Raw genomic sequence first — 23795 nt, 5'->3', positions numbered from 1 at the left:
GGTACTGACTGGAAGTTATACTTCATTGTCTTTGCAAGTCATTATGTTCAAGCTCCACCACCACTCTGGGGAAGCAAATCTGTAAAACATCTATGCCTGTTTACCTTGCCCTGTGCAATTACAGAACATTACATTAGCATGATCTAATTTCTTTAAAAGTGTTCAGTCTAATTACAGATGAACTTATTTTGACTCACGATGTTCTAATGGTGTGTGCAAGAATAGCATCCATTTCATTGCTCCCAAATGCTTCAAAGATGAACATGAATTCAAATTAAAAAAAAATCTAGAATTTTAAACCTTCTAATATTTTTTATGAAGTCCTTTGCAAAAGAGCTGCCCATTTCCTTCCAACACTGTGCAATCTCATATGTTTACATCTTTGAAGTTAGCATCTCTTCTCTTCTGTTTGGCAGGTGTGAAATAGATTGCACCTTTGATTGGGAGTTCATCTCATTACAGATAATTGTCATTTCCAACAGATACTGACCAATGAACCTTTTCAAAGAAGTTATATTTGTTGTTTCTCTCATCTAAAAAAAAAAATTGTTAAAGCCAAGGCATTGATGACGCTGACCACATGTCACAATAACATTACCTTTTATTAGAGATTTTATTTTACATATCCCCATAAGATATAAAACCTTCCAAGAGAAAATACCAAAAACCTTCAGCTGAAATCAGTTTCAGACAATAAAAGCAAGTAAACCAAAGAAAATTAAGATAAAAGAATGTAAAAAAACCCAAACCATAAAATCGGAACAGGTACAACTCTCATATGAAAAGTAACAATAAGGTTTTAAACCATTTCTTACACAGCATTGTGTTTAAAATCATATTGGCAGGGTAAAGATCCTTCTTTCTCTTAACCAATACCTACAAACCCAGCAGATATAAAAACAGAAAAAAAACCCAAATAATGAAATTGAATTAGATGGCCAATTCACAAAAAAAATTAGCATAAGAATTCATTAAGTCTTCTGGGGGGAAAAAAAACAACAAACAAACAAACAAAAACCACCAAAAAACAAACAAACAAAAAACCCCCTAAAACAAACAAAAAAACCCCACCCACCACTAAAATCCAATAAAAACCGAAGCCAATGAAAACACAACCTCATTGACAGCAACGTTCTGAACGAATTCAAGCAAAATCCTTTTTGAGACTTTGAATGGAGTTTAGATTTAATTAAGGATTTCAGGAAATTGAAAGCTGTCATTACACAGAAAAAGGAAAAATAAAGGAACAAGGATTACATCTGCTGGTTAAGGAAGATTCAGGTATCATGATTGTACAGCTGATGATAAAAGTAAAGAACTATATGAAGAATCTTTCAAAGCAATTCCTAGAGGCAGAATATTTAAAAGTTTTATTGCATCAAAATTTTCCTTTTCTGCCTAGCAAAAATGGAATAGTATTTTGAATGTTTTCTAGCACAAGACACAAAAAATTATCTTAAACATTTTAATTCTGAAGAAGCAACAAAATAAATGTTATGAGAAATTTCTGCTGGCAAGTCTACTAGGCTTTGAGTTTCAACAAAAACCAGTATTTTCAAATATTCTTTCCAAGAAAAGTTACAGTACATGTTTATTGCATGAAAACATCCATTTATTGGATCTATCTGATTCTTCCATTTGTGGTTAGTGATTCCTATATTCTCGAAGTAACTTGCACCAGATCCTACTAAAGTATTCCCATTATTACAAAACACACAGTAGATTGAATTAATTAAGAAAATCTACACAATCTCAACAAAGATCCAACCTGTGACAATGCATAAAATTTAAGTATGACTTTCATTTTCTTTTTAGATAGCCTGTAGCTACATGAAATAATTTGATAGACTTTGATCTTTGATATAGTGGTTGAACAAAAATTATGAAATTAAATACAGGAAGCAATATTAGAGCTAGCACATCTTTTTACCAGTTATGATGACTTTTCATGCATTAGTATTGTGTATAAGCAGCAAGATATAGAAAAGTAAAGCATAAGCAAGAGATAAAAGAATGAGATATGAAAATAAATGAAGGCTATAAAATGGGATCATACTCAACTGAATATTTATATATATTAACTGTAAACAGCAGTTCTACTTAGGGAAATACTTTTCACACTTGGCTGGCTTAAGTACTAAATATGGATTAATATGGGAAAAAGAAAATTCTTCATTTTTCAGTAACATGAACACTGGCAATGTAAATGAGGTTTGTAAAGCAACTTTCTGTAAAATTGTAAAATGTTGTTTAGAATATAGGCACATCATTTGGAATTAACAGGTCACCACAGTCTGTGACATGCAAGCACATGTTTTGATGGGTTTGCAAACTATATCTTGCCTACTATCAACTTTCTGCATCAAGCTGCATTTTTTTTGAAAGCAGTTGAATTTATCTTCTACATTAATTCTTTTTTCATCGGTATTTCATGTCATGACATCATATTAATACATTCAAATAGTCAAAATGTTCAGAATAAGATAGCACAAACTTGGTGCAGGAGTACATAGATCAGTGTGGCCAGCATTGTCAAATAGGAGATACATAGCTTAAGTATTGTATAAACTACCTTTTCCCCAAAAACATTAACATAGACACCAAAATTGTAACAAGACATATCAAAAAATAAGGCACATTTATTTTGATATGGTAATCTTGAAATAGAAAACTCATTTCAGAGAACACTGGTATCTAAATGAGTTTTATAAAAAATCTAGTATTCATGATAATTATGGACATTTCTCATCATGGTAATGGAATAATTGCACATATCCCAGTGTGTCAAGTAACAAAATGGGAGTTTTATTAAACATTTCCATTGCAAAATTACTTTGTAGTTTCATATTCTTCTATTTACATAACTCAGGTGAATGGTAGAAGTATTAAAATCTACCATCACTTATCACAAGTACTGCAGGCTTTCATTTTACCACAATTAATAATCCCCTTTATGTTGAATAAATTGAAATTAATTGTGGAATAAATTGAGATTATTGTTATTTGTATAAATGATTGCAAATATTTGGACATTAGCTACTACACAGAAACATTTTATTCCATTTTATGTCTAAGCTGCACCAGGACTTTCTACACTGAGTTATTTGTACATAAATTCATCAAGAATCAGAAGAAAAAGGCTGTTTAAAATCCAATCCCCTACTTATGAAAATTAAACACCAGAAACATCATTAATTAGCATTTAACCTGAGATTTAATCTGTTGAGAGGTTAACATCCATAGAAATTTCTTCACTTGTTGTATTAACTGATAATGATGTTGCTATTTTATGGGGGATAAAAACCTGAAAAACAACAAAAAATGCTTGCAACATGGCTTTTCACTGTGTTGATAAAAAAAAAATATAAAATGCATTTTCTTCTCACAGTATCCAGAAACTGGAATAACATTAATGTGCCTCTTATTGCACATGAAACTCAGAGGAGATACACTTGCAGGTTCTTCTCGATCTTGAGAATTAAAGCAGGGTTTCATCTCAGCCGAATCCGGAACGTATTTATTTCCATAGAACTCATATTTATTTCACTTATATTTCTGGCATCTGGAGGTGAATGCATCAAAGATAACGATGTGGGTGTAAGACTTTCCACTCTGAATTTGCTGAAGAGTTTATGCACCTTTATCTGGAGGGGAAAAAAGAAACAAAACCCCTACATTTAGAAAAAACAGTAAAATTATACAGCTCCTTGCAGCAGCCAGCATGGAAATTCTCATGCCAAAGATTTTGAATATTTTCTAATATCATAGATTAAATACTGTACAATAATTTAGACCTTTTTAGACAGTTTTCACTTGCTATGTTTCAATGTAATTTACTTAGTATATTCAAAAGTACTAGAAATATTTGGATTTGAACACTTCTGATTTCTAAACAAAACAATATTTACTTTCCTGGCCAGAAGAAGAGATAAATCCCAAACCTTTTTTAAAATTTTATTTAAAAATTGCTACAGATAAATAACCATACCTTTCCCTGAGTAGTGGAACAGAGCAGACCCATGTCTCTGTTTGAAAATCTACAATCAAATCCTTTTCTGTGAAGAATCAGAGCAGCTTCATCAGATGGTTTGGTATCTACCTACAAACAAACACTATAGAAGATTACTCACAAAGCATCAGTCAGGAACACATTTTAGGACACCAAAAAATTATCCTTATCGTATATTGGATAGAGACATTTACACCTTAAAAAATGTTTGTGCTTGATTGAACTGTCATATTTTTTAATTTATAAAGCTAAACATAGAACTAAATGGCAGAGTTGAAACATAATGTACTACAGAATATAAATATAAGTGTTGAATTTAAAGGTCAACAGATGCACATGTACAGACTTAGGACTGAAGTGTACCTGTCATACCTGTATTAATAGGTTTCCCACAAAAATTATATGCCAAAACAGAAAACAAACTGGAAATCATATGCTAACTACAATACTCAGCTTTGCGTATTCAATGGCATCATGTTGAACAAACTTTCATGTAGCAAAACTGCTCTCTAACTCAGCTTAAGGTGTACAGAAAAATGTACACTGAAATACACATATGATATAAATGTTATGTTTATTTTTAAGATATTCAGTGTTTTGAGCCTCAATAGACATTAAAGAGTAAGCTGCTCCTCACCAGATTTGTGCTCCAGACCCTTCTCCAGCTCCCCTGGACATGTTCCACCCCTCAATGTCCTTCTCTGGCTGCACCCCTACACTCACTGTAGTCACTTAATTACTATTATGCATTAATTTCTTTCTTTATTTATTGCTATTTTACATTCTTCAGCTCTTAATCTTATTATATATATGATAAGAGCATCAAAAAGATGGTTCTATCTAAAGTTATGCTAGTTCTTCAGGCTATTTTTCTCTTACTCATTTCTGGTTTACTTGTTCTTATACTGGTGGTTTTTCACAAAAGCATCTGTCATGAGTTAGGTTCATTTCTGGTACTTCAGAAAATATCTATTGCTTGGAGGAACGAGTGCCAACAAGCACTGGCACTCTGTAATGCATTAGCTCCTGAAGGTGTACCAAACAAGAGGTCTTAATCTAACAGATTTTCACCCTAATTTCTTATCATTAAGGAAATCATGGATCAGCTTGTACCAGCTTCTTTGAAACCCAGCATGACAAGGATTCAAAGTACAACAAATTCATAGTATAAAGTACTCATTCACATAATAAAATAAAAATAAATTTAAAAAAAACTTTTTGAATTTAAGTTCCTCATTTAAAATAGCAAAAATTTATTCAATAATATTTGAAATTGAATTGAGATGCTTTTTAGTGAAACACCAACTGCTAGAAATCTTGCATAGTTTACAAATCATGAATAAAAACTCAGCTTGAAAAGATTCTGTGAGCAATAGTTTATAACCATCTAAAATTAACTTTTCAATTTGTGAATAGTGCCTACATTCAGCATATGAAAACAAGTTTCTAATGTCTATTAACATTGATGGCTAAAGAAGTTCTTATCCTGTTCACTGGAACAGCAGTACCACTTTATGTGAGGTAATATCTGTGATATTTTCATTTTCCTACTATGAAACATCTGACCTGTTTTTCATTGTCACTGATGTGACAGTGTTGCACTTAAAAGTAGATATTTTTATGCACACAAAATAATACTGTCTGCCTAAACATCAGATTAGTGAAACATTAAAATTCATACTGAAAAAGCCTGACTTCCTATGGGGTAAATTGATGTTAGAAATGACAAGCCAGTAATGGGTATCAAGACTTCCTCTAATTCACTTAAATTATCTTTTAGTAATCTGCATAAAAAAATGCATGTATGCATTTCAAATGGCATGAATATTTCATCTACCAATTTTTTAGAATTAAATATATCTTAGTTAGGATTCAAAACACTAAAAACAAAAAGGTAACAAACAATTAATGACACTCTGAGTAAAAGTGGTTTGGTCAGCATGAATATCTATGATTTCGTACTCCACCTTCTACCAAGAACATAGCAACCCTGTGTAAAAAAAAAATAGCTGTTCTAACCATTATCAAAGCAGGTGAAAGACAGTTGTCACAACCTCCATATCTGCTTTAATTTACCTGTTCTTACATAATTTCTTGGTAAATTTGATTAAATACATTTAAGGCTAATGAATGTCTGAGCAACTATGAGCTTAATTTACACCAAGTACACCTTCTAAACATGACCATGCTAACTGCATGAACACCTGTAACAAACTCCTCAATTTTCAACAAATAACAACATTCTTAACCTCGTAAAATTTCACAGCACTGTTATTCAACTAAAAGTCCCCAAACACTGTGCTATTAAATCTCTAACTAGCCTTCTTAGAAGAGCTGCCAAAATTTTATTTGATTTTGATCTCTGAGAATTAAAATGTAGCCTTATAAGAAAATAACAAAAAAAAGTGTTGGGCTTTCTCATAACCAGTATCCCAGGGCAATACTGCTAAAATTTTGATGAGAAAGAAAAAACATTAAAACTATTTTTAAATTCAATTACTGTAAGATAATAGACAAAAAGTTTAGGCCATATGGCAAATTTATGTATTTATGTCTATTATAAAGAGACAAGTCTACTGTGTTCTAGATCTTGAGTCCCGGTATATTTACATCAGGTAAAATATGTGCCAAACTTCTCAAAAGCTGGAGTTCTATTAAGAAAAAAAAAAAATCTTTAAATGTTGTAATTTTAATGGATTGGACTCTTCCATGACAAGATGAGATATCTTACAACAATAACAAAATTCTTTCTGATTTCTACCTTAAATTTTTTTTTTTTTTTTTTTTTTTAATTTGGTACCCTCTTATCTGAAATAGTAATGGATTATGGAAAATCAACTTCAACAGCTTAAGCAATGGATCAGCATAAATGTCCAGAAAAAATTCATTGTGTCAATTAACCAGAATTATGTCACTTGTCATTCAAATTCATGGACACAAGAGAAAGGAAGCAGAAAATGAGAAGAGATTTACTGAATTATTTGTAAGGCATAGCACCATTTCTGCTGTGGGAAAAAAAAAAAAAAAAAAAAACATTCTGTATCTATAATGACAGTATTCCTATCCTATGACTGCTGCAAGCTTTCACTTTGAAGTGGACATATTGATGCTACAAGCTCAAGAGCTGTCAATCAGTAATCAATGAAACATACAGCTGTGGACAGGGAAGAGATCATAGCCTCAAATAGTCCTATATCAGCTGGGAGAGTGGGGGAGAACAGCCCAGATAAAATCAGAGAATTCATTTACAAGTATTCATTTACAAGGTTACATTGAATTCAAAGAGCAGATACTGAGCAAGCCTGTCTTTTCATAGCTTTCATACCCAGATCATACAAACAAGAGGATAGATTTACACCTCAAAGAGAGGGAAGATGTTCATGAAGGTCTGCCCCTGAATTTGATGTGTTGAAGTAAACCTATGATGGGGAGCTGGTAAAAGTAAATGAAAATATACACAGTGAAGTATGAAATATTCACTTCACATGAAGATTTAATTTGGTATCAGGCTGCTTCCTGTCTGTTTAAAGGTACAAGACCCACAAAATCAAGAAATTTTCCACATTATAATTCAAAATTAGAATCCATCACAGCTGAAGGAGCTTACACAAGATCGAGCCACTTACAGAGAAAGCATGAGAAAGCAAACATTGTTTAAGTTTTAAAATACAGATTAAGACAGAATGAAGAACAGATTAAAAAGGATATAATCTGATGTTAATACAACCATGCTCAGCCATCATGGAGACTCTAGAGGAAAGGGGATAAATAGTTTATATCTAAGTATGGCAGAATTTAAAAAGGATTTCACTGTGGTGGCAGGCACTGGTGAATAGCACTGCAATACAACATAAAGATAACATAATCACATTTAACAAGCTGAAAAACTGAAAAAGAATTTATAGACAATTGGTAAGAAAAGAATGTAAAATGAGTTCCAGTCCTTCAGTTAATCAAAGGAGAAATGAAATTCTGGTCATTACATACCTTTCTTTCCTTTGAAGAAAAAAAACACACCTGAATACAGAAGAGCCTTTTTTTGTTTGAATTTTTTGTTGGTATTTTGTTTGTTGGTTTGGTTTTTTGTGGTGGTTAGACATTTGGGGTTTTTTGTTTCTTTTGTTTTGGTTTTGGTTTGCCTACCAGAGAACATTTTCACAGGATCCAATCATTATGAGATGCTGAAAGAATAACTAAATTAGGCCTTGTAATTAAGCTTAATTTTTTTTAACAATAAAATTTAGGTTTAAAACTATATCCTTTATTAAAAACATACTCAGAATAAACTAATGGCCTAAAATTTAATTCTTCTAGTGCAGAAAAGGCTGAGGTATATGAATGGTTCTCTCTTAAACTTTAAGAACGTATTGAAATGTAACCCCTCCAGACATAGAATCCTGCACTATGCATACTAATATGTTGTGAAAAAACCAATCCCTTCATGTTATTCAAACAGACACAATTCTCCACTTCTTGCAGGATTAACAAAAGCTCATAATCACACTGCATTTTATCGTATCATATAAACACACTCACAAAGTACTTCACAAGAATAAATTATTTGACTGCATTAGTAAGCTATATCATATGTTTGCTCATAAAAATGATTCGTTTGACCTTACCTTTGCTTGGATTGTCCTCAGATTGACTATATGCATGTCACAAGGCATAGATGACATCAGTGGAGAAAAAGTGTTTATCAACTCTGGGACACCTGAATCTGCATTTGCTGTCATTGGAATTACAGGATGATTTAAGAAAAGAGAAGTCATATGGCTAAGAAGTGATGGAAAACTGACTGGTGTCTTCTCTTCATTCTGCAATATACAAAAGGTGGATTCAAGTTAATACACTGTCATGTCTAAATTTTGAAACCCATTTACTTTATACATTATTCCAATAATTACATAGAAAAAATTTAACTTCTAGACTGTCCATTCAATTAATTTTGAAAATTTTGATCATACACTAATTTTCTTCTATTAATAGGTATACTTACTGTTTTTAAAAACAGTAATCTTTCAAAATTATGATGACACCGAATTTTACAACAACCCTTACGTTTCTGTGTTAGCTCTTGATGCTTGAACAAGCATTTGGAGAAAGAAATTAGTTACTACTTTAGCAAGTTGCTACTATTTATTCAGTAGGTCTTTCTATATGGAGAGCCAGACAGCCTTTTGCAGGCCTCATTTCCACATTATTTTCTGACCTGTATTTCGTGCTTTCTCCATCTTGTATCCCAAATCTCTCTTTCTATTGTAAATCTATTTCTCTCAAACTATTCACTGGACCAAATAGCAGCTAGCATCTTTGTCTTGGTCTACATTGCAAAAAATTTCTTCCAGAAATTTTATTTCAATGTCATACCAGCAGCAAAGGTATTCAATCCCAAGATTTTACAAATTTTGTACTTTCCAAAATTTCATATTTGCAGTGTTTTTACTTGGCTGCAGTGGCTGCCTTACAAAACGGAGATGACCAAATCTTACATAGTCACAGCAACCAGTTAAAGCTCCAGAGAAGGCAGGTGAAGAAAACAAAACAACTTTAAAAAGGCAATTTCTATTTTAGAATGTCAGTGAAGATAAGAGTAGAAATGGAAGTTAAAATGTCTTTTGCTCCTATTTTCCCTTGCATAGTTAATCAGATAAATCCATGCTTTTTGGTGATATTTAGCAAAAACTTTGCAGAAAATTTATTGAAAATATAGTATCTTAAGCACTGATACATTAAATTTGCATTTTATGATAGGCTGTAAACATGGAAATAAAAAACAAATGGGAGATACTTAAAGCAAAGGGGAAGATTATTTTTCAGCTTAAAACAGATAACCATGACAGTAATTTCTGTGTTGGGGTGTGTGTGCATGTATGCATATTTATTCAATATGTCTGTAGTAGCACAAAATAGAGCTGACAGTGAAGAAATTGAAAATATTCTAGGACTGAATCAATGCAAGATGGTAATTTCTGTTTTAATCTTGGTGCTTTCCTTAGTAGTAAGTAACACTCTGCCTCTGGTATCTTCAAAGTGTTGAGGCTTGTTGTTTTTAAGAATCTATCATGACCCCCAAATGATAACAGCAGATCCTTGTAGAGAGAGGATTGCTCCTCCATGTGTCTCATTGCATTTATTTATATTGAATTCCATCTGCCATTTTATGGCTACTTTCATCAGTATTGAGTCTTCTAATTCCTCAGTTTAGTCTTGATTTTTTTTTCATTACCTTGAAAAGTTCAGTATCACTGGTAGACTTCATTGCCATGATTTTCTTCTACTCTAATTACAGTATGAGAAATTTTGCTGTATGTATGGTTTAACCAAAAAGTCTTCCATTCAGGTGCCTGAATACATGCTTTATACTCAGGGAAAATGTGCAGATCCATGTCCTTTTAAAGAAGAGTTCATTTTTTCACCCCAAAAGGAGCACTGTTCACTCTGTTGCCATAGAAGTGCTAAAGTCAGTCAAAACATTTAATTGCCATTTATTTTCTCATCTTTCACAGTTTTTTTCCCCAGTAAAGTAAGTTCATTACTTGCATCTGAGAGCTTAAAATGAGGTCTTCTAAAATATTTTACAAATCACACATGAATCAGAAAAATAATCTATTCATCCTTTCACGGTATTTAAAACAAAATATTGCAGATAAGCACAGCCTTGAAGGACAGGCATATGCTAGCTCCAGAACTGATTCAACTTCTCTCATTTTTGCTCCCACTGTTTCTAAATGGCAGGAACATTGTTCTTATGCATTACCCACTTTGGAACTAAGATTTTACATTAACCTTGTATTCCCACATCTGGAATGACAGTCATTTCTTGAGAATTGCACCAGAATCAAAAGTTCAGTCATTCCCTGAACCTGTGTAACAGCACTGGGAATGGAGTGTACAGAAGATGTCAAAAGCTGCCAGGAGACCAAGGGAAAAATGGTTTTGCAAACATGGTTGTAGGATATGGGGTTACAATTGTTAAAGTTATTAAGGCCCATATTTACCAGAAAGCCCTGTAGGAAGACACAGCTGCAGGACAGACGATTAGAAGCCAGCTGGGGGGTGAGAGAGAGTTATGACTCGTGGACAGCAGACTGCAGCTGAGACAGACAATGGGTGCTCTTCTTCTGTTAAGTTTGGGTTTTGTCTGGTTGAGATTAAAGATACAAAAAGGGAGTAGCTTCTACAATAAAGTGATTCCCTTTGCAAGGACAAGGGGGTCCGTGCCTTTTTTCCCCATTGCTACACATGGTGAAGACAATGCTTTCACAGAAGGTGGAGAAGGGACTCTTCAAATCACACTCTCCACTAGGTACAACACAACCATGCAAAGGTTGGAGCACATCTTTCCCCTCAAGTCTAGTGATTCAGAATTTAAACAGGACTGTCTGGAAAGAGAGATGAGAAGGGTTTACACACACAAATAATGTAATGGGAAGAATAATTACACCTTCACCATGTGGACGGCTTTCAGCAGTACTCTGCTGATGCTGCATCAAAAGATGTATTCCCACAGTCTCCATCTAATTAAAAGTATTGCTCTCTTAAAAGTGACATTATTTTCTCAATTTCCATGACAGCATTTATCACTCAAAGTGTGAATGGAGCTCCTCTGGCTGCCTTACAAACATTAAGTACTGGCAAGAATCTGATGAATGCCAGATGATCATGTGCTGGCTTAATGAGCTCAAATCAAAGCAAATACTGCCTTTTTAACCATCTTACAGTACATCCATATACAGTTATCCAATTAAAAACTGTGTTGAAACACAACCCCTTGAATGACTATGCAACAGACATAAATGGATCCTCATTTAGGATTTTCCCTTGTAATCAAAAGCAAGGCGAATAACTCTAAATTTTCAGTTTTGAGGAGACACAAACCATAATCTAATCTAGTATCGGATCACAATTTACAACACGTTTTAAAAATAGCCTCATCTATTAAAAGTGCCTTTATATCAGAAATGAGCTATTTTATTGATAATCATAGAAATAATTGAAAGGCTTGGGTTGGAAAGGAGCTTGTTCCAACCCCACTGCCATAGGCAGGGATGCCACCTACCACATCAGGTTACTCAGGCCATTCAACTTGGCCTTGAATACTTCCAGGGATGGGTGCAGGGCACCAATCTGATTTTTATTTATGCCTCAATGTATGTTATACATGAAGTGAAGGATTCCTATAGGGGCTGTACATGTGCTGGCAGCCCCGTCCCTGGAGAGACTTCACCTGGCAGCTGGTCAGCGGAGAGAAGCTTCCAGGACTGGGCTGTGAGCAACACCCCCCACTTGCCTGTGGGGCAGATGCCTGTAAGCCTGGGAAAAAATCCCTGGAAATCGGGCTGTGGGAGGGACTTTAGCAACACAAAGGGTAACTGCGACGCAAAGGAGAGCCATTTTGCTTTGGGTTTCTTGGAGAGGTCAGGGGTTTGCTCAGAGAGTCAGCTTGACCCTTCTCCCCTCCCTCCCCTTTTCCTCTCCGTGGTCCTGCCTTCACCATTCCACAATCCAGCCCGTCCCTGTGGTGACTTGGTGTTCCGCCGCTCCCTTGACAGGGTGACCACTGCCTCCACCCCATCTCATGACCACTGCTTGTGTAAAAAGCCACTCTGCCTCCAGGACTCAAAGGGTCTTCAGGTAAGAGTTTAAATTAAGTAAGTAAGGTCCTTAATTGCAGGCAGAAAATGCTAATTAGACTCTTCAGAAATAATTTAATTGAACAGAAAACAGCAATGGAAAATTCTGTGGAGAAGAAAGTAAAGCTGAAGGAGTTGATAATTGGACACCAATTTAGCTAATGGAGAACCAATGAACTTTTCAATACAGACATGTATATATAAAATTTCCCATATAAAACTAAGAAAGGAAACCGAGGCAGACAGTTTATCAAATCACATTATCTTGACTATTTTCTCCTCCTCTAGATTCTTCTCCTCAATGACAAAGTCACAAAACCCCCCTTAATTATAATAGTAAACCCCCACTGATATCCACACTACCTAATCTAACATGCTGAAATGCAGATGCTGATGTGTGTAAGAACAGTCAAACAAAACTGGAAACAGGCAGAATTCTGGGCCTGCCAAATCAATGGATACAGACTAAAATAGTTTGATATCAAACCACTTGGATTATTACTGGAAAGAAAAGGTTTCTCATTCTCTTTCATGTTATGTCAGGAAACAATTTTTATCAACATTCTCTCTGACAAGTTCAGAAAACCAACAGGCAGCACTCTTCAAAGGAGAATGTTTCTGGACTAAAAAAATCTAATCTGTGGAGCAAAGCTACTTTTCAGAGCATCTTTATTACCAAAGCATATGGAGACAATATTTTTAAGTACCTTAGCCCTTAACTAGCAACTGACAGCAATCGAGAATGTGAGTCAAAGACTTCCAAAGACATACACAGAAAAAAAAAAATTGTTTCTTTCTGTGCAATTCAAACACTGACAATCCATCAGTATGTTTGTTGTGATGCTGCTTCAATATGAGAAACTGATTCTGTAATACTGTGCTATGCTGCTCATAGGTGAGAAACAAACAGCAGACAAAGCCACTGATGATATGAATAACAGTTTTACAACACGTGACAAAAATAAGTGACAGGTGAATGCCTAAACTTTAAAATTACATACATTTTTCACCAAACGCAAACAGCTTAAATCCTTAACTACAGTGGCTCTTCACTTGTGGAAGGTGGAGTCTCTAAACAGGAAGGGAGTGAGAAAATTGCACAATGTTCTATGTACACATTGCCTTAAGGCTCACAACTTAAAAGAGAAATTCAGGGTTTGTTTCAGATTGACACTAGTCTAGTCCATTAAATTGACTCCAGTAGTAAATTGCTTCAACTTAGTTACAGGCTTTGCATGTAAGACTGCCTGGCTGTTATCTCACCAAGTGAAAATCAGACGTTCTTGCTTTAAATTCATTCAAAGTTGCACACTGTAGTACAAAAAGAACAATCAAAGTCAGACAAGTTCTGAAAGTCTTCCAGACATGGATGATTCATTCCCTATCCTCTGAGGATGATATCTGGAGCTAGATTTTTGCATGCCTGTAACAACTCCCAGTGATTTTCAGTAAGAAAGAAGAAAGATAATGGGTCGTACATCCCTAATACAACAAATAGCAATTAATTACCAATATAAATTTGATTTATTCTTCTGAGCTGAAAAATTCCTTTTCATGGTCCAAGAGTGCAAGGTTAATGTAAGCATCAGTCAAAGGAAACAGTGACCAAGACTTCAAGCAGCTTTGAAAACGGCTGGCATTTGCAGACAGAATTTTGTGTGGAAATCAAAAAAGGTGACAGGAAAATCTTCTGTGTGCAATGGGATTCAGAACATCTAAGACCTCAAAGCTGCACAAAAATCTTCAGCAGAACAATCTTCAGGTAATCTCTGTAAAAAATCCAAGCTTAGACCTATTAGACTTTTATGAAAGCCTGGGTAAGTTGCAACCAGAAATAAAAGTCACAAATGTGAGTACTGAACATTCTTGGAATCTTAAAAAGACTGTAAACAAGGATACTGATGCCAGATTATTTTCTGCTATACCAGAGTATTTGGCTTTCCTGAAATGCTGGGGGGCAAAAATACAGGAAAAATATAAGGATTAAAATTATTTGTATATACATTTTTGTCTACACTTAAAAATCCATCAGTTATGTTACATTTTTGCACATCAAAGCATTGGGGTTTTTTGGGGTTTTTTTGTCTGTTTGGTTGATTTTTTTGTAGTTGTTTTGGTTTGGTTTTTTGTTTGTTTTTTTTTTTTTCAACAAGTTTCAAATCCTTTAACTGAGAACTATGGTCTGGAGTGCTCAGGGACTTTTGATAGCTATTGAAGTGACCAAGAAAAGACTCATGAGAGCCGAGTAAATCAGATTTTATCTCTTTACCTCAGGGAATGGAAAATTTTGTATCAATTCACTTGGTCATTGTTAATGAAAATGCTTTGGAAATGCATGTCTCCCACGCTAGCTGAAAGGGGCTCCTAGAGGCTGATTATAGAAGAAATGAAAATTCTGAGGCACCATAAAATATCCACAAAACTGGATATTGGTTCAGTGACTCTAAAATCACCACATATTTTCTGTACTGATGCTTAGTTGGCACTAAAACTGCAGATGAGAAACCTGGGACTGTTGCAGGTCACCACATCAAGGGAAATCTGCACCCACAGGAGGAAATTTCCCCAGTCTGCTAGAGACAAATTTGGTAGTCTCCAACAAGAGGCAACTCCTTTCATCCCAGGCTGATAGATAGGAGCCTGCTGTGGTTCTACTCCTCCAAGACCATGCAGGAGAAACGCAGAACAATTTTCTGTTAGGCATGTAGGGAAACACATGGCCATCCTTACATATGAAGAGACAGCACCTTTGCCAGAACCTACATGAACAGAGCACTTGGGTAAAAGAAGTAGAATAGACAATCCAAACCTGACTGTGCCCTCCAACTGACCAGGTCTGGAGTTCAAGACATAGACATACTTGATTCAAAAGAACACTCACCAACTCTGATACCTCAGTGTGGATTTTAAGACCTTCTGATATCCAGGTCCAGACCTTAGGCTTCCTAATGATTCTCCTAATGATTCACTTTCTTCCAGGAGCTGGCCTGTGACCTATCAGCTTGCAGTTTGCTGTTTACAGGCATGCAGAGAAAATACAGTTCTTGCCAGCAACTGGAAGCCAGTTGTACAGGTCCCTCAGTCCAATAGTATATCTCTTTCCAATTGCTGTCACATACACCTCTTATTCTGCTTGTTTCTTAGTCTTACCTGAAGCTGGCTAATGGCTCACACAGATTTGGAAGAGATTGGGTACTTATGCAGCATTCAGATTTAATAATCCACAATGGGCTGTGGTGATCAAGTACTGGACTTCATCAGAACCTTTTATGCCCCTTTTACGCCTACTTTTTCCACTTGTTACCCCTCAATCCTTCTCCTTCTCCACCTGTATCAGTTCTAATGAACATCCCACAGCTAGCCGCTTGTTAAAAAAAAAAAAATCCATTAAAAATCCAGAATTTTCTTAGTCTAAGGCAATTTCTGCTGTTTCATCTTGTTGGGTTTCACACCAGGAACAACCTAATTTTCTGCCTTCCATGGTCTCAGGAGCAGCTAGTGCTCCACTATCCACCTATCATCTTTGGTGACTGCATTTAGTACACTTAGTGTTCAATCAGGTGCCAGCACAGAAATCATGTTCTATAAAGAGATCATTTGGAGAACACCTGCTCGCTGGTCTATGGAAGAGTTCAGATGGTGAAAAAGTATCTAGTCACCAAGATCATAAGCACATCGCCACAGTTACTGAGGCTGATAATTACACAGCCATCAATATAGCTTAATGAAAGTGATCAGAAAAGCAGATAGACAGCTTGACATGTTTTCTTGGCAATAGAAGTATTTTATACTTCAGTTATAGCCTTTCCTGCCAGTTTTATTTCTTTTCTTATGATTCTTCTTAAGTGTGTTTATATTGTTTAATAATGGCACAGGAGGAGGGACTTAATGCCTAAATAAATACTCCATGCTAGGCTTGTGGAAGAGACCCAGTGCTAGATTTTCCCAGATGACTGGCAAGAACTTATCCTGTTACCAATGATGATAGAAAAGAGCGATCAGAAATTTCCTGGAGTTCAGTTTTGATGAAGAAGTAGTTAAAAAACTGATGTTAAGGACAGAAAGTACATAGTGACATCTGCTAATTTCCAGGCATTGGAACTCTGCTCCTCATGTGAACTTCTTTCTACTGGTGGAAACTTACATGTGCAAGGAGATTATTCCCAGAGAGTCATTTCATTTGAGAATACAAGAAGAAGATGCAAGAAGGATTTGCACACAATCTCCCTTTTTAAGGAAAGGTTCTGACCTACAGTCAGATCATGCAGCAGGAATTAGGCTTTCCTGGAAGTGGTGATACAGAAAGTAAATTAAATTTCAGACCTCAAACCGCACCAGTTCAGATAAGCTAACAAAAGACAATAAAGAGGTCTACCCTCATCCTCTGATGAATTATATGAGCTAAAAGTGGAGAGACCAAGGTTTTATACCATACACAATACTGAGGTAAAATTCTTTCTAACCAGAGCCAGCAGATAGGTACATGCCAATGAAGACACAAAACCAAACCAAGGAAAGTAATTCACTGTTGAGACATATCTAAATACGTGAAAAAGAACACAGGAGAGACATAGCTGTATGTCCAGAACCCAGAGGAAGACAGTCCTCTGTACTACCTGCTCAAGCCAGGAGTCAGCTACAAGTGGCTGCTGCCTTGTTACAGGATGAGAATAAAAGATTGAAATGAGAAAAAAAATATATTTCCTTCTCATTTTCACACAAAATACAATGCATCTTCTTTAGAGCCTTACCACATATATTTAGTAAGGGATGAACATTAATTTAGTATTTCATTTGAAGAGGTATTCAGGTACATCCTACTTTCCAGTTTTGCTTAAAACACTACTTTTCATTCATTATTTCTTCTGCTACTGTATAGTTTATACTGTATTTCTTATGCAGGAATTTTGTGTTTGCTAATCAAGAATAATGTTTTCATCTCTTATTTATCTACAAATACTATCTGTTTTCAGGCAAGCATTGTCATTGTTTTTATGCCAGGACACCTTACAGCTTAATTTCCTTTAATTTTTTTTTCATGACATATTAACAGAGATGTGTTGCAGAAAGCTTTTACATAAAGACTGCTTTGTGTACGAGCTCCATTCCTATGTTCTTGTTATTAAAACACAATCGTCACACAAAAATGACTGTATCACCAACCATAAATTTTCAGAGAAAGTGGGTACTTACAGAGATCTAGTAAGGAAAAAAAGTAGTTGTTTGTATGTGGTAAAAGAAAGGGAATTCGATTATCTCCTACATATTTGTGATTTTGTTAATTGTATCATTGTTCCTCTAAACAACCTCCCCTAAAAGTAATAGTCTTTTAAGCCATCGAATTTTGGCTCTCTGCTTGAGTTAGTCTGTAAATCCAGTTATATAAATTAGGCCAAGACAAGTTATGAAATAGGAATCTGAAGAAAGGAGTGTTTGCCTGGCATGGCATCTTTTCTCCAGCTGCATCTTCGATGAAATAATATATTACCACTTCCTATAAATCATATTTCTTTTACTCCTATACTGATATAACATGCTGGGATTCAGAAAATAAAAGCACACTAATGCTTGTTTTTCCAAAACCTACAGTAAATATAAAGTAGTCTGTATTTTCAAAAAGACAGAAACATTTACTGTTTTGACAAGTATTGATAAACTGTATTCAGTTTCATCCTCAGCTAAATATTAATCCCTTCAATTTAAAAATTACATTAATTCAGTTCTCGGTTAAAAATATGAAGAAAGAGAAGACAATCTTAGAAGATGATTCAAAGAAAAATTCTAGCTGAAAAGTCCTTGCAAGGAGAAAATGAACATATAAGGATTATTTACATCTAGTAGAAGAAAAAGATGTATGTAGAAATTGTACCAAAAGTACAGTAAAAACATCTGAAGCCTGAGGAACACAGTTATCAATAAATGCAGTGAGTATAATGCAAAGTGAAATGAGATTTGCCCAGCTTTTAATACAAAACATAGCTCACTTAACAAATAATACTGTCATTGTGAATAAACCTTTAGTATCCATCGTAGGGGAAAAAACAACAAACAAAACAGAACAACAAAAACCAGAAAATATAAAGACAAACACCTCCCTCCCAAGTCTCTTCCTTCCCCACATATGCAAAACCAAATAAGCTTCAGCAAAGCACATCAACCTAAAATCTTTTGCAGAGGCTGTATCTGAATGAGTATTTATGACTGATCAGACGGGCTAGAATTAAAGAGCCAAACCCCAGGTTGTGTTAGGAATAAGAACTTACTAGAAAACAGACAATCTGAGTATACAAACAATTATTATGAATTAGAATGATTAAAGATTTCACTCTCTCCACCCACTGGACATGTGAATCTTACACTTCAGAAGACTCATGTTGTCTGACCCTGCCATTAAAATTTACCGTTCATGGTGGGGTTGGGGAAGGAAAAAAGTGTTTTAGAGATACAAATGAAAAGAAACTTTTGATAGATCCTGTGATAACAAAAACTCTCTATGGTAATTTCACCTGTGATGCACAATTATTTTAAGTCATTTTAAAGAACTGCACATGTTACACTTCACATACTCTCCTTTTATGGGGAAGTTTCACAAAGAGCAGAAAGTATCCTGTTTTTCAGAATTGTTTTTGAGAAAAGATAAAATTAAATGTTTTGGAGCACTCATTAAGAAAAGCTTGTAATGGCAAAGATGTCAAATGACCAAACTTTCTCCTCCAGGCACTACTGAATCCAATAAAAAAATAGGGCTTGACAACAAAATCAAGGTCAGTGTATGAGTCACACTGTAGATGATTACATATATTAACTGTATGCAATTTTTATCATAATTTTTTCTGACATGGTTATTTTAAGCTATTACAACACTACCTTCTGAGTAACCGGGCTAAAAAGGTATGATTGCACACCTAAAGAAATAGAATGAGAACTACCATTACTTTAACACTGAAACAGTAACATGACTCGGAAAATGTTAGAAATAGTACATTTTGAATAACAAAATTCTAGAAAGTTCTAATTGTATGAAAGAGGAATTCCAGATACAACGCCTGAAAGAAAATGTTTCCTTTAAACATCTTGCTTGGCTCCTGAGGCTTGTGTGCATTGGATCAGCTGGGACAACAGCACCTCTTGGACTGTACCTGCTCTCCCACAGCTCTGATTCCACTTCCTTTGAAGTCCTTTCAAGAGTATACAATAATCAATTGCCTTTAAAAGTCCTCTGCAGCCATTTAAAACCATTTTAAGCTCATTATCAGCATGAATAAATATAGGGAAAGGAAGATGCTGTAACACAGGTTTCCAAAACACCTAGAAAATTTTTGATTGTAGTAGGTAAGTGCCCCTTCTCCTTTGAAAGATTCTCAGTAACTTGCACAGAATCTTTCAAATCTGTAGTAAAGATTATTTTAACAAAGAAAGGGAATTGCACTGTTATTCTGCTGAGATGATACTTGACTTGTATCACAAACAAGTTGGCAAACATATGCAAAGACACATGCAAATACTCAACTAACTAGAATAACCCAGAATTTTTCAGGCTGCCTTTAACTGAGGTTGCTTCAAAATCTTTTCCAATGGCATGTTGTGGTCTGAAGCAGCAGCTGTTCTGAAATTGAACTTGTGGCCAGCCTCACTCAAGGGGGCACTGTGATACTTTGCAGAGCAATCTCAGTGCGCATGGACCGGTTTCCTTTTTGAAGGAAGTAATGAAGAAGCTCCTCTGGAGATATGGCGCCAAACATGCTCTAACCCATCACATCTCGATTATGGTGTGAATGGATGACTAACCTTTTATGTCCATTCTACACAAAAAGAGACTGCATGGAACAGGGACTGGACTGGAAGAGTGCCAGGGGTACCTTTCAGTGAGTTACTTTCATGGTTCTACAGAAAGCACCAAGACTGCACAAAATGCCACTGCATGCAGTATAGCACTAACTGATTTGATCTGCTTCTGTTGTTTCAAATTATTTTCTAATGTAAACATAGATTTCCATGTTCAATAATTCTTACTTACCAGGCCCACATGCTAATTTAATACAACACAAACTAGCTTGGGTACTAAGCAATTTTTGGATGGCAGTATAGATTCCCCTGCAGGTTTCCTCTTGTAAGGGTGGATTAACCTGTGCAATGCTTGTTGTTGTCACAGTCAGACTGCTGCTGACCTCAAGTTAGCTTGGGTAGCTGCACATCATACTGATAAATGCAGTTAATATGCAGCCTGCATTACACATGATGAGGAACTAGAAAATCATAATGACACATACAACCTGAAAAAAAAACCCACTGTCAATCATTAAATGGTAAAAATTAGCTTTAAGCTTGATATTATCACCCTCTCACAGTGGTTAATGATATCCATTATAAGCCAGAATTAATTCCAATTTATCTGCATATTCATTAGGAGCTTGGTATACAACCTCTCATCTTTAGCTATGCAGTGGTTTTAAAATATACCCAGTGCTGTCATCATTATCCTACTGTCTCAGTATGAAGATGTACTTTTGATTTTGTCCTTCTCAAAAATGATAAAAAAAAAAGAGAGAAAATACAAAGAACAGAAAGAAAATTGCAGTTATACTAAAGACTAAGATACAAAAAGGCAAACTGAGATATGTACAAAAAAACCCCCAACAAACCACAAGAAAATGGTCTCAACTTTCCTAGAATCATAATGAACTAGAAAGGTTTTTATGTATGGTGTCTAAATATTTTCACTTGAATCTTATTTACTAAAGAAGTTATAAGATGTTTTCTCTTTCTACCCATTAGGCTGAAATAATTTCTCAATCTTTGTTTAAACTCAGTCAACATTGTTAAGAAGCAGAACTAACACTAATTAGCAGTTTTTAAAGCTTGTTCACTAAAAAAATAATTAAAAAAAGAAAAAAGAGGCTTCCACAATGGTACCCCACTCACATGTTGAAGTGTGAGTGAGGAAGTAGGTACTGCAGCATTTATGTGAGGAATAGTGAGAGATTAAATCTTTACAATCAGAATGTGCAAGCAAGATGACAAAACGCCCTTAGAAGCTACATTTCCTTAGTTCTACAGTTCGTGAAATAATTTCTTTACTGAGTTCTTTGCTGCTGCAACAGAAATTAATATTTAAATCTTAATTGCCATAAAAAAATCCAGATAGTAAATCCTACCAGATCTGTTCCATGTCTTCTTTCCAACAGCAGTCGGAAGACATTAGCTGTAATCTTGTTATCTTGAACACCTTGTCCAAGGCCACGGTTGTCATCCTGCATAAGCCGACGATCCATGATCACTTCCACCTGACCTGAAAGAGCAACATGAGGACTACACTAGTATCAAGAATATGTAAGGGTTCTATTAAACATAAAAAGCCTGCCCTAAAATTTAACTTGTCTTAAAAAATCATAGTATTTCTCTTGGGTTTGGAAGAGTTAGGGCTAAATATTGTTAGGTCTGATTATGAAAACAGTTAATACCACTGGACTGTGGCTGTTTGTAATGTTGAAAAAATTTTCACAAGCCTTTCTGCAGAATATCCAGCAATTTTTACTTTCAGAGTTTATATAAAAGTTTAATATGAAAAGTTATTACTATTAACTACTATTTGCAACAAGGATACTTGGCAATCAAACATCCAAGATAAGAATCCCCACTAAGTAGCTGCAGTTGTATGCTTCTGCAGAGGAACTATCTTCACTTTGTACTCCTTTCTTTTGGTTCACATTTGAAGCCAGAAGGAAAAAATAGGTATCAACGGGAGTATACAAATACTCACTTCTTGCATGGATAACTTCATGTGGAAGTAGGAAAGAAGTCTGCAGTGGATAACCACTGAGCATAAAATCCTGAGTTTACACTGAACTGCAGCACAGCCACTCAGAATAGCTCTTTAGGCATGATGGTAAATTATATATAGCTTGGACAATGAAGTTCACATTTTTTCCAAGTGTCTGTCTCCAGAAGGAAACCAGATTGGGGTACATAATTAAGGCACTTATGATTTTTGCATACTTAGTATTCAAACAAGTGTACTTGTTTCCTAAACAAAACTGGAAGACTGAAGTGCTTGTATCCTGAGCAAGAAGTCCACAGCTTAAGCTTCTAGAAAAGGCTGCATACTAAGCCAGTCTTTTTTATACTTCAGTGTTCTACAAACACTAATTTTCTCAAATACTTGTTCTTCCCCCTTCCCTGTACAAACAGATTTTGTTTATCCAGGACAGATATCAGTTGACAATGAGTAAGAAAAATACCTGCTATTTTGAACTAAGGCACTGTTCACGTAACTTTCAAATGGTGGGTTATGGCTTGAGACACACCTGTCTCTCAGACATAGGCACACAGTTATTGACAGTTGCTTGTCTGAACAGTAAGATTTTTGGATTTTTTTCCATGATCACTCTCAGCTCCTGAAGGACTTTCAGAAAAAATGTCATGAAGCATTTGATATTCAACAACCACTGAACCTTCAGCTTAAGTTCTGTTCTTTTTGGAGAAATCCAACATGCCTTCAAAACAAGGTAGCCAATCTAGTAATGTAATTAAATATTACTTAAAGATAACAAATCAGATTAATTCCTTCTCCTTTTTTTCTTAGTGGGCACAGAGTAACTATTTGATGTTGGTGTATCTTGAATGATACAATACAGTTCGTTGAAGAGTGAAACAGTCAAGAAATCAATGTCATGTCAGGTATGGTATACAACTGCTGCTCTTTTACTTAACTGGATTAAGTGAAAAGCCCTTAGTGTCCTATGGTAGATTTGAAATGAGCTCACAGAAGGTCAGTTTCTCCCTGATGTTTAACTGCAAAATGTTGAACAGGAGTGTCTGTGGGTTTGAATGGTGCATTATTTTGTGATGCAGAGACTAAGATTTTAAAGAACAAATACAGACACTATTATCAGGTAACAGAGCCCCTGCAGACTAATTTAGTCTCAGTACTCATTCAATGAGTGCATAACAACACCAGTGGTGTCAGAGTTGTTTATAAGATCAGGCCAATAGGAATTTGGTTTCTAGCAAGGGGAAGCATGAAAAAATGTGGTTTGGGTCTTGTATAAGGCAGACTTGGAATAAAAGGCTAGTATTTTCCACTGTGGTTTTATTAAAGCATCACTGTATAGGTTAGTGTTAATTCTTTGCCCTAAAGTGAATTTGATTTG

The 23795-nt window shown here is 35.2% G+C and overlaps 1 protein-coding gene across 3 annotated transcripts in view; it reads right to left on the bottom strand.

Moving 5' to 3' along the window:
- Positions 1 to 583: 583 nt before the first annotated feature.
- Positions 584 to 23795, bottom strand: part of MAN2A1 (mannosidase alpha class 2A member 1) — a 113819-nt gene continuing 90607 nt past the window's right edge. The window contains exons 19-22 of one of the 3 annotated variants that reach the window (XM_066339861.1): positions 21801 to 21934; positions 8632 to 8826; positions 3989 to 4099; positions 584 to 3644 (exon numbers count right to left, since the gene is read on the bottom strand). In XM_066339861.1, coding sequence (XP_066195958.1) covers positions 3492 to 3644; positions 3989 to 4099; positions 8632 to 8826; positions 21801 to 21934 — 593 coding nt within the window. In that variant the 3' untranslated portion in view covers positions 584 to 3491. Of the gene's footprint in view, positions 3645 to 3988; positions 4113 to 7996; positions 8191 to 8631; positions 8827 to 21800; positions 21935 to 23795 lie in introns of those variants that run through there. The other 2 variants (XR_010745910.1, XR_010745909.1) reach the window with 2 other exon arrangements.

Source organism: Sylvia atricapilla, chromosome Z, assembly GCF_009819655.1.
Source record: "Sylvia atricapilla isolate bSylAtr1 chromosome Z, bSylAtr1.pri, whole genome shotgun sequence".
In the NCBI taxonomy this organism is placed as follows: domain Eukaryota; kingdom Metazoa; phylum Chordata; class Aves; order Passeriformes; family Sylviidae; genus Sylvia; species Sylvia atricapilla.
Note: the sequence above shows the minus strand (reverse complement) of the source record. Positions and strands in the feature narration are given on the sequence as shown.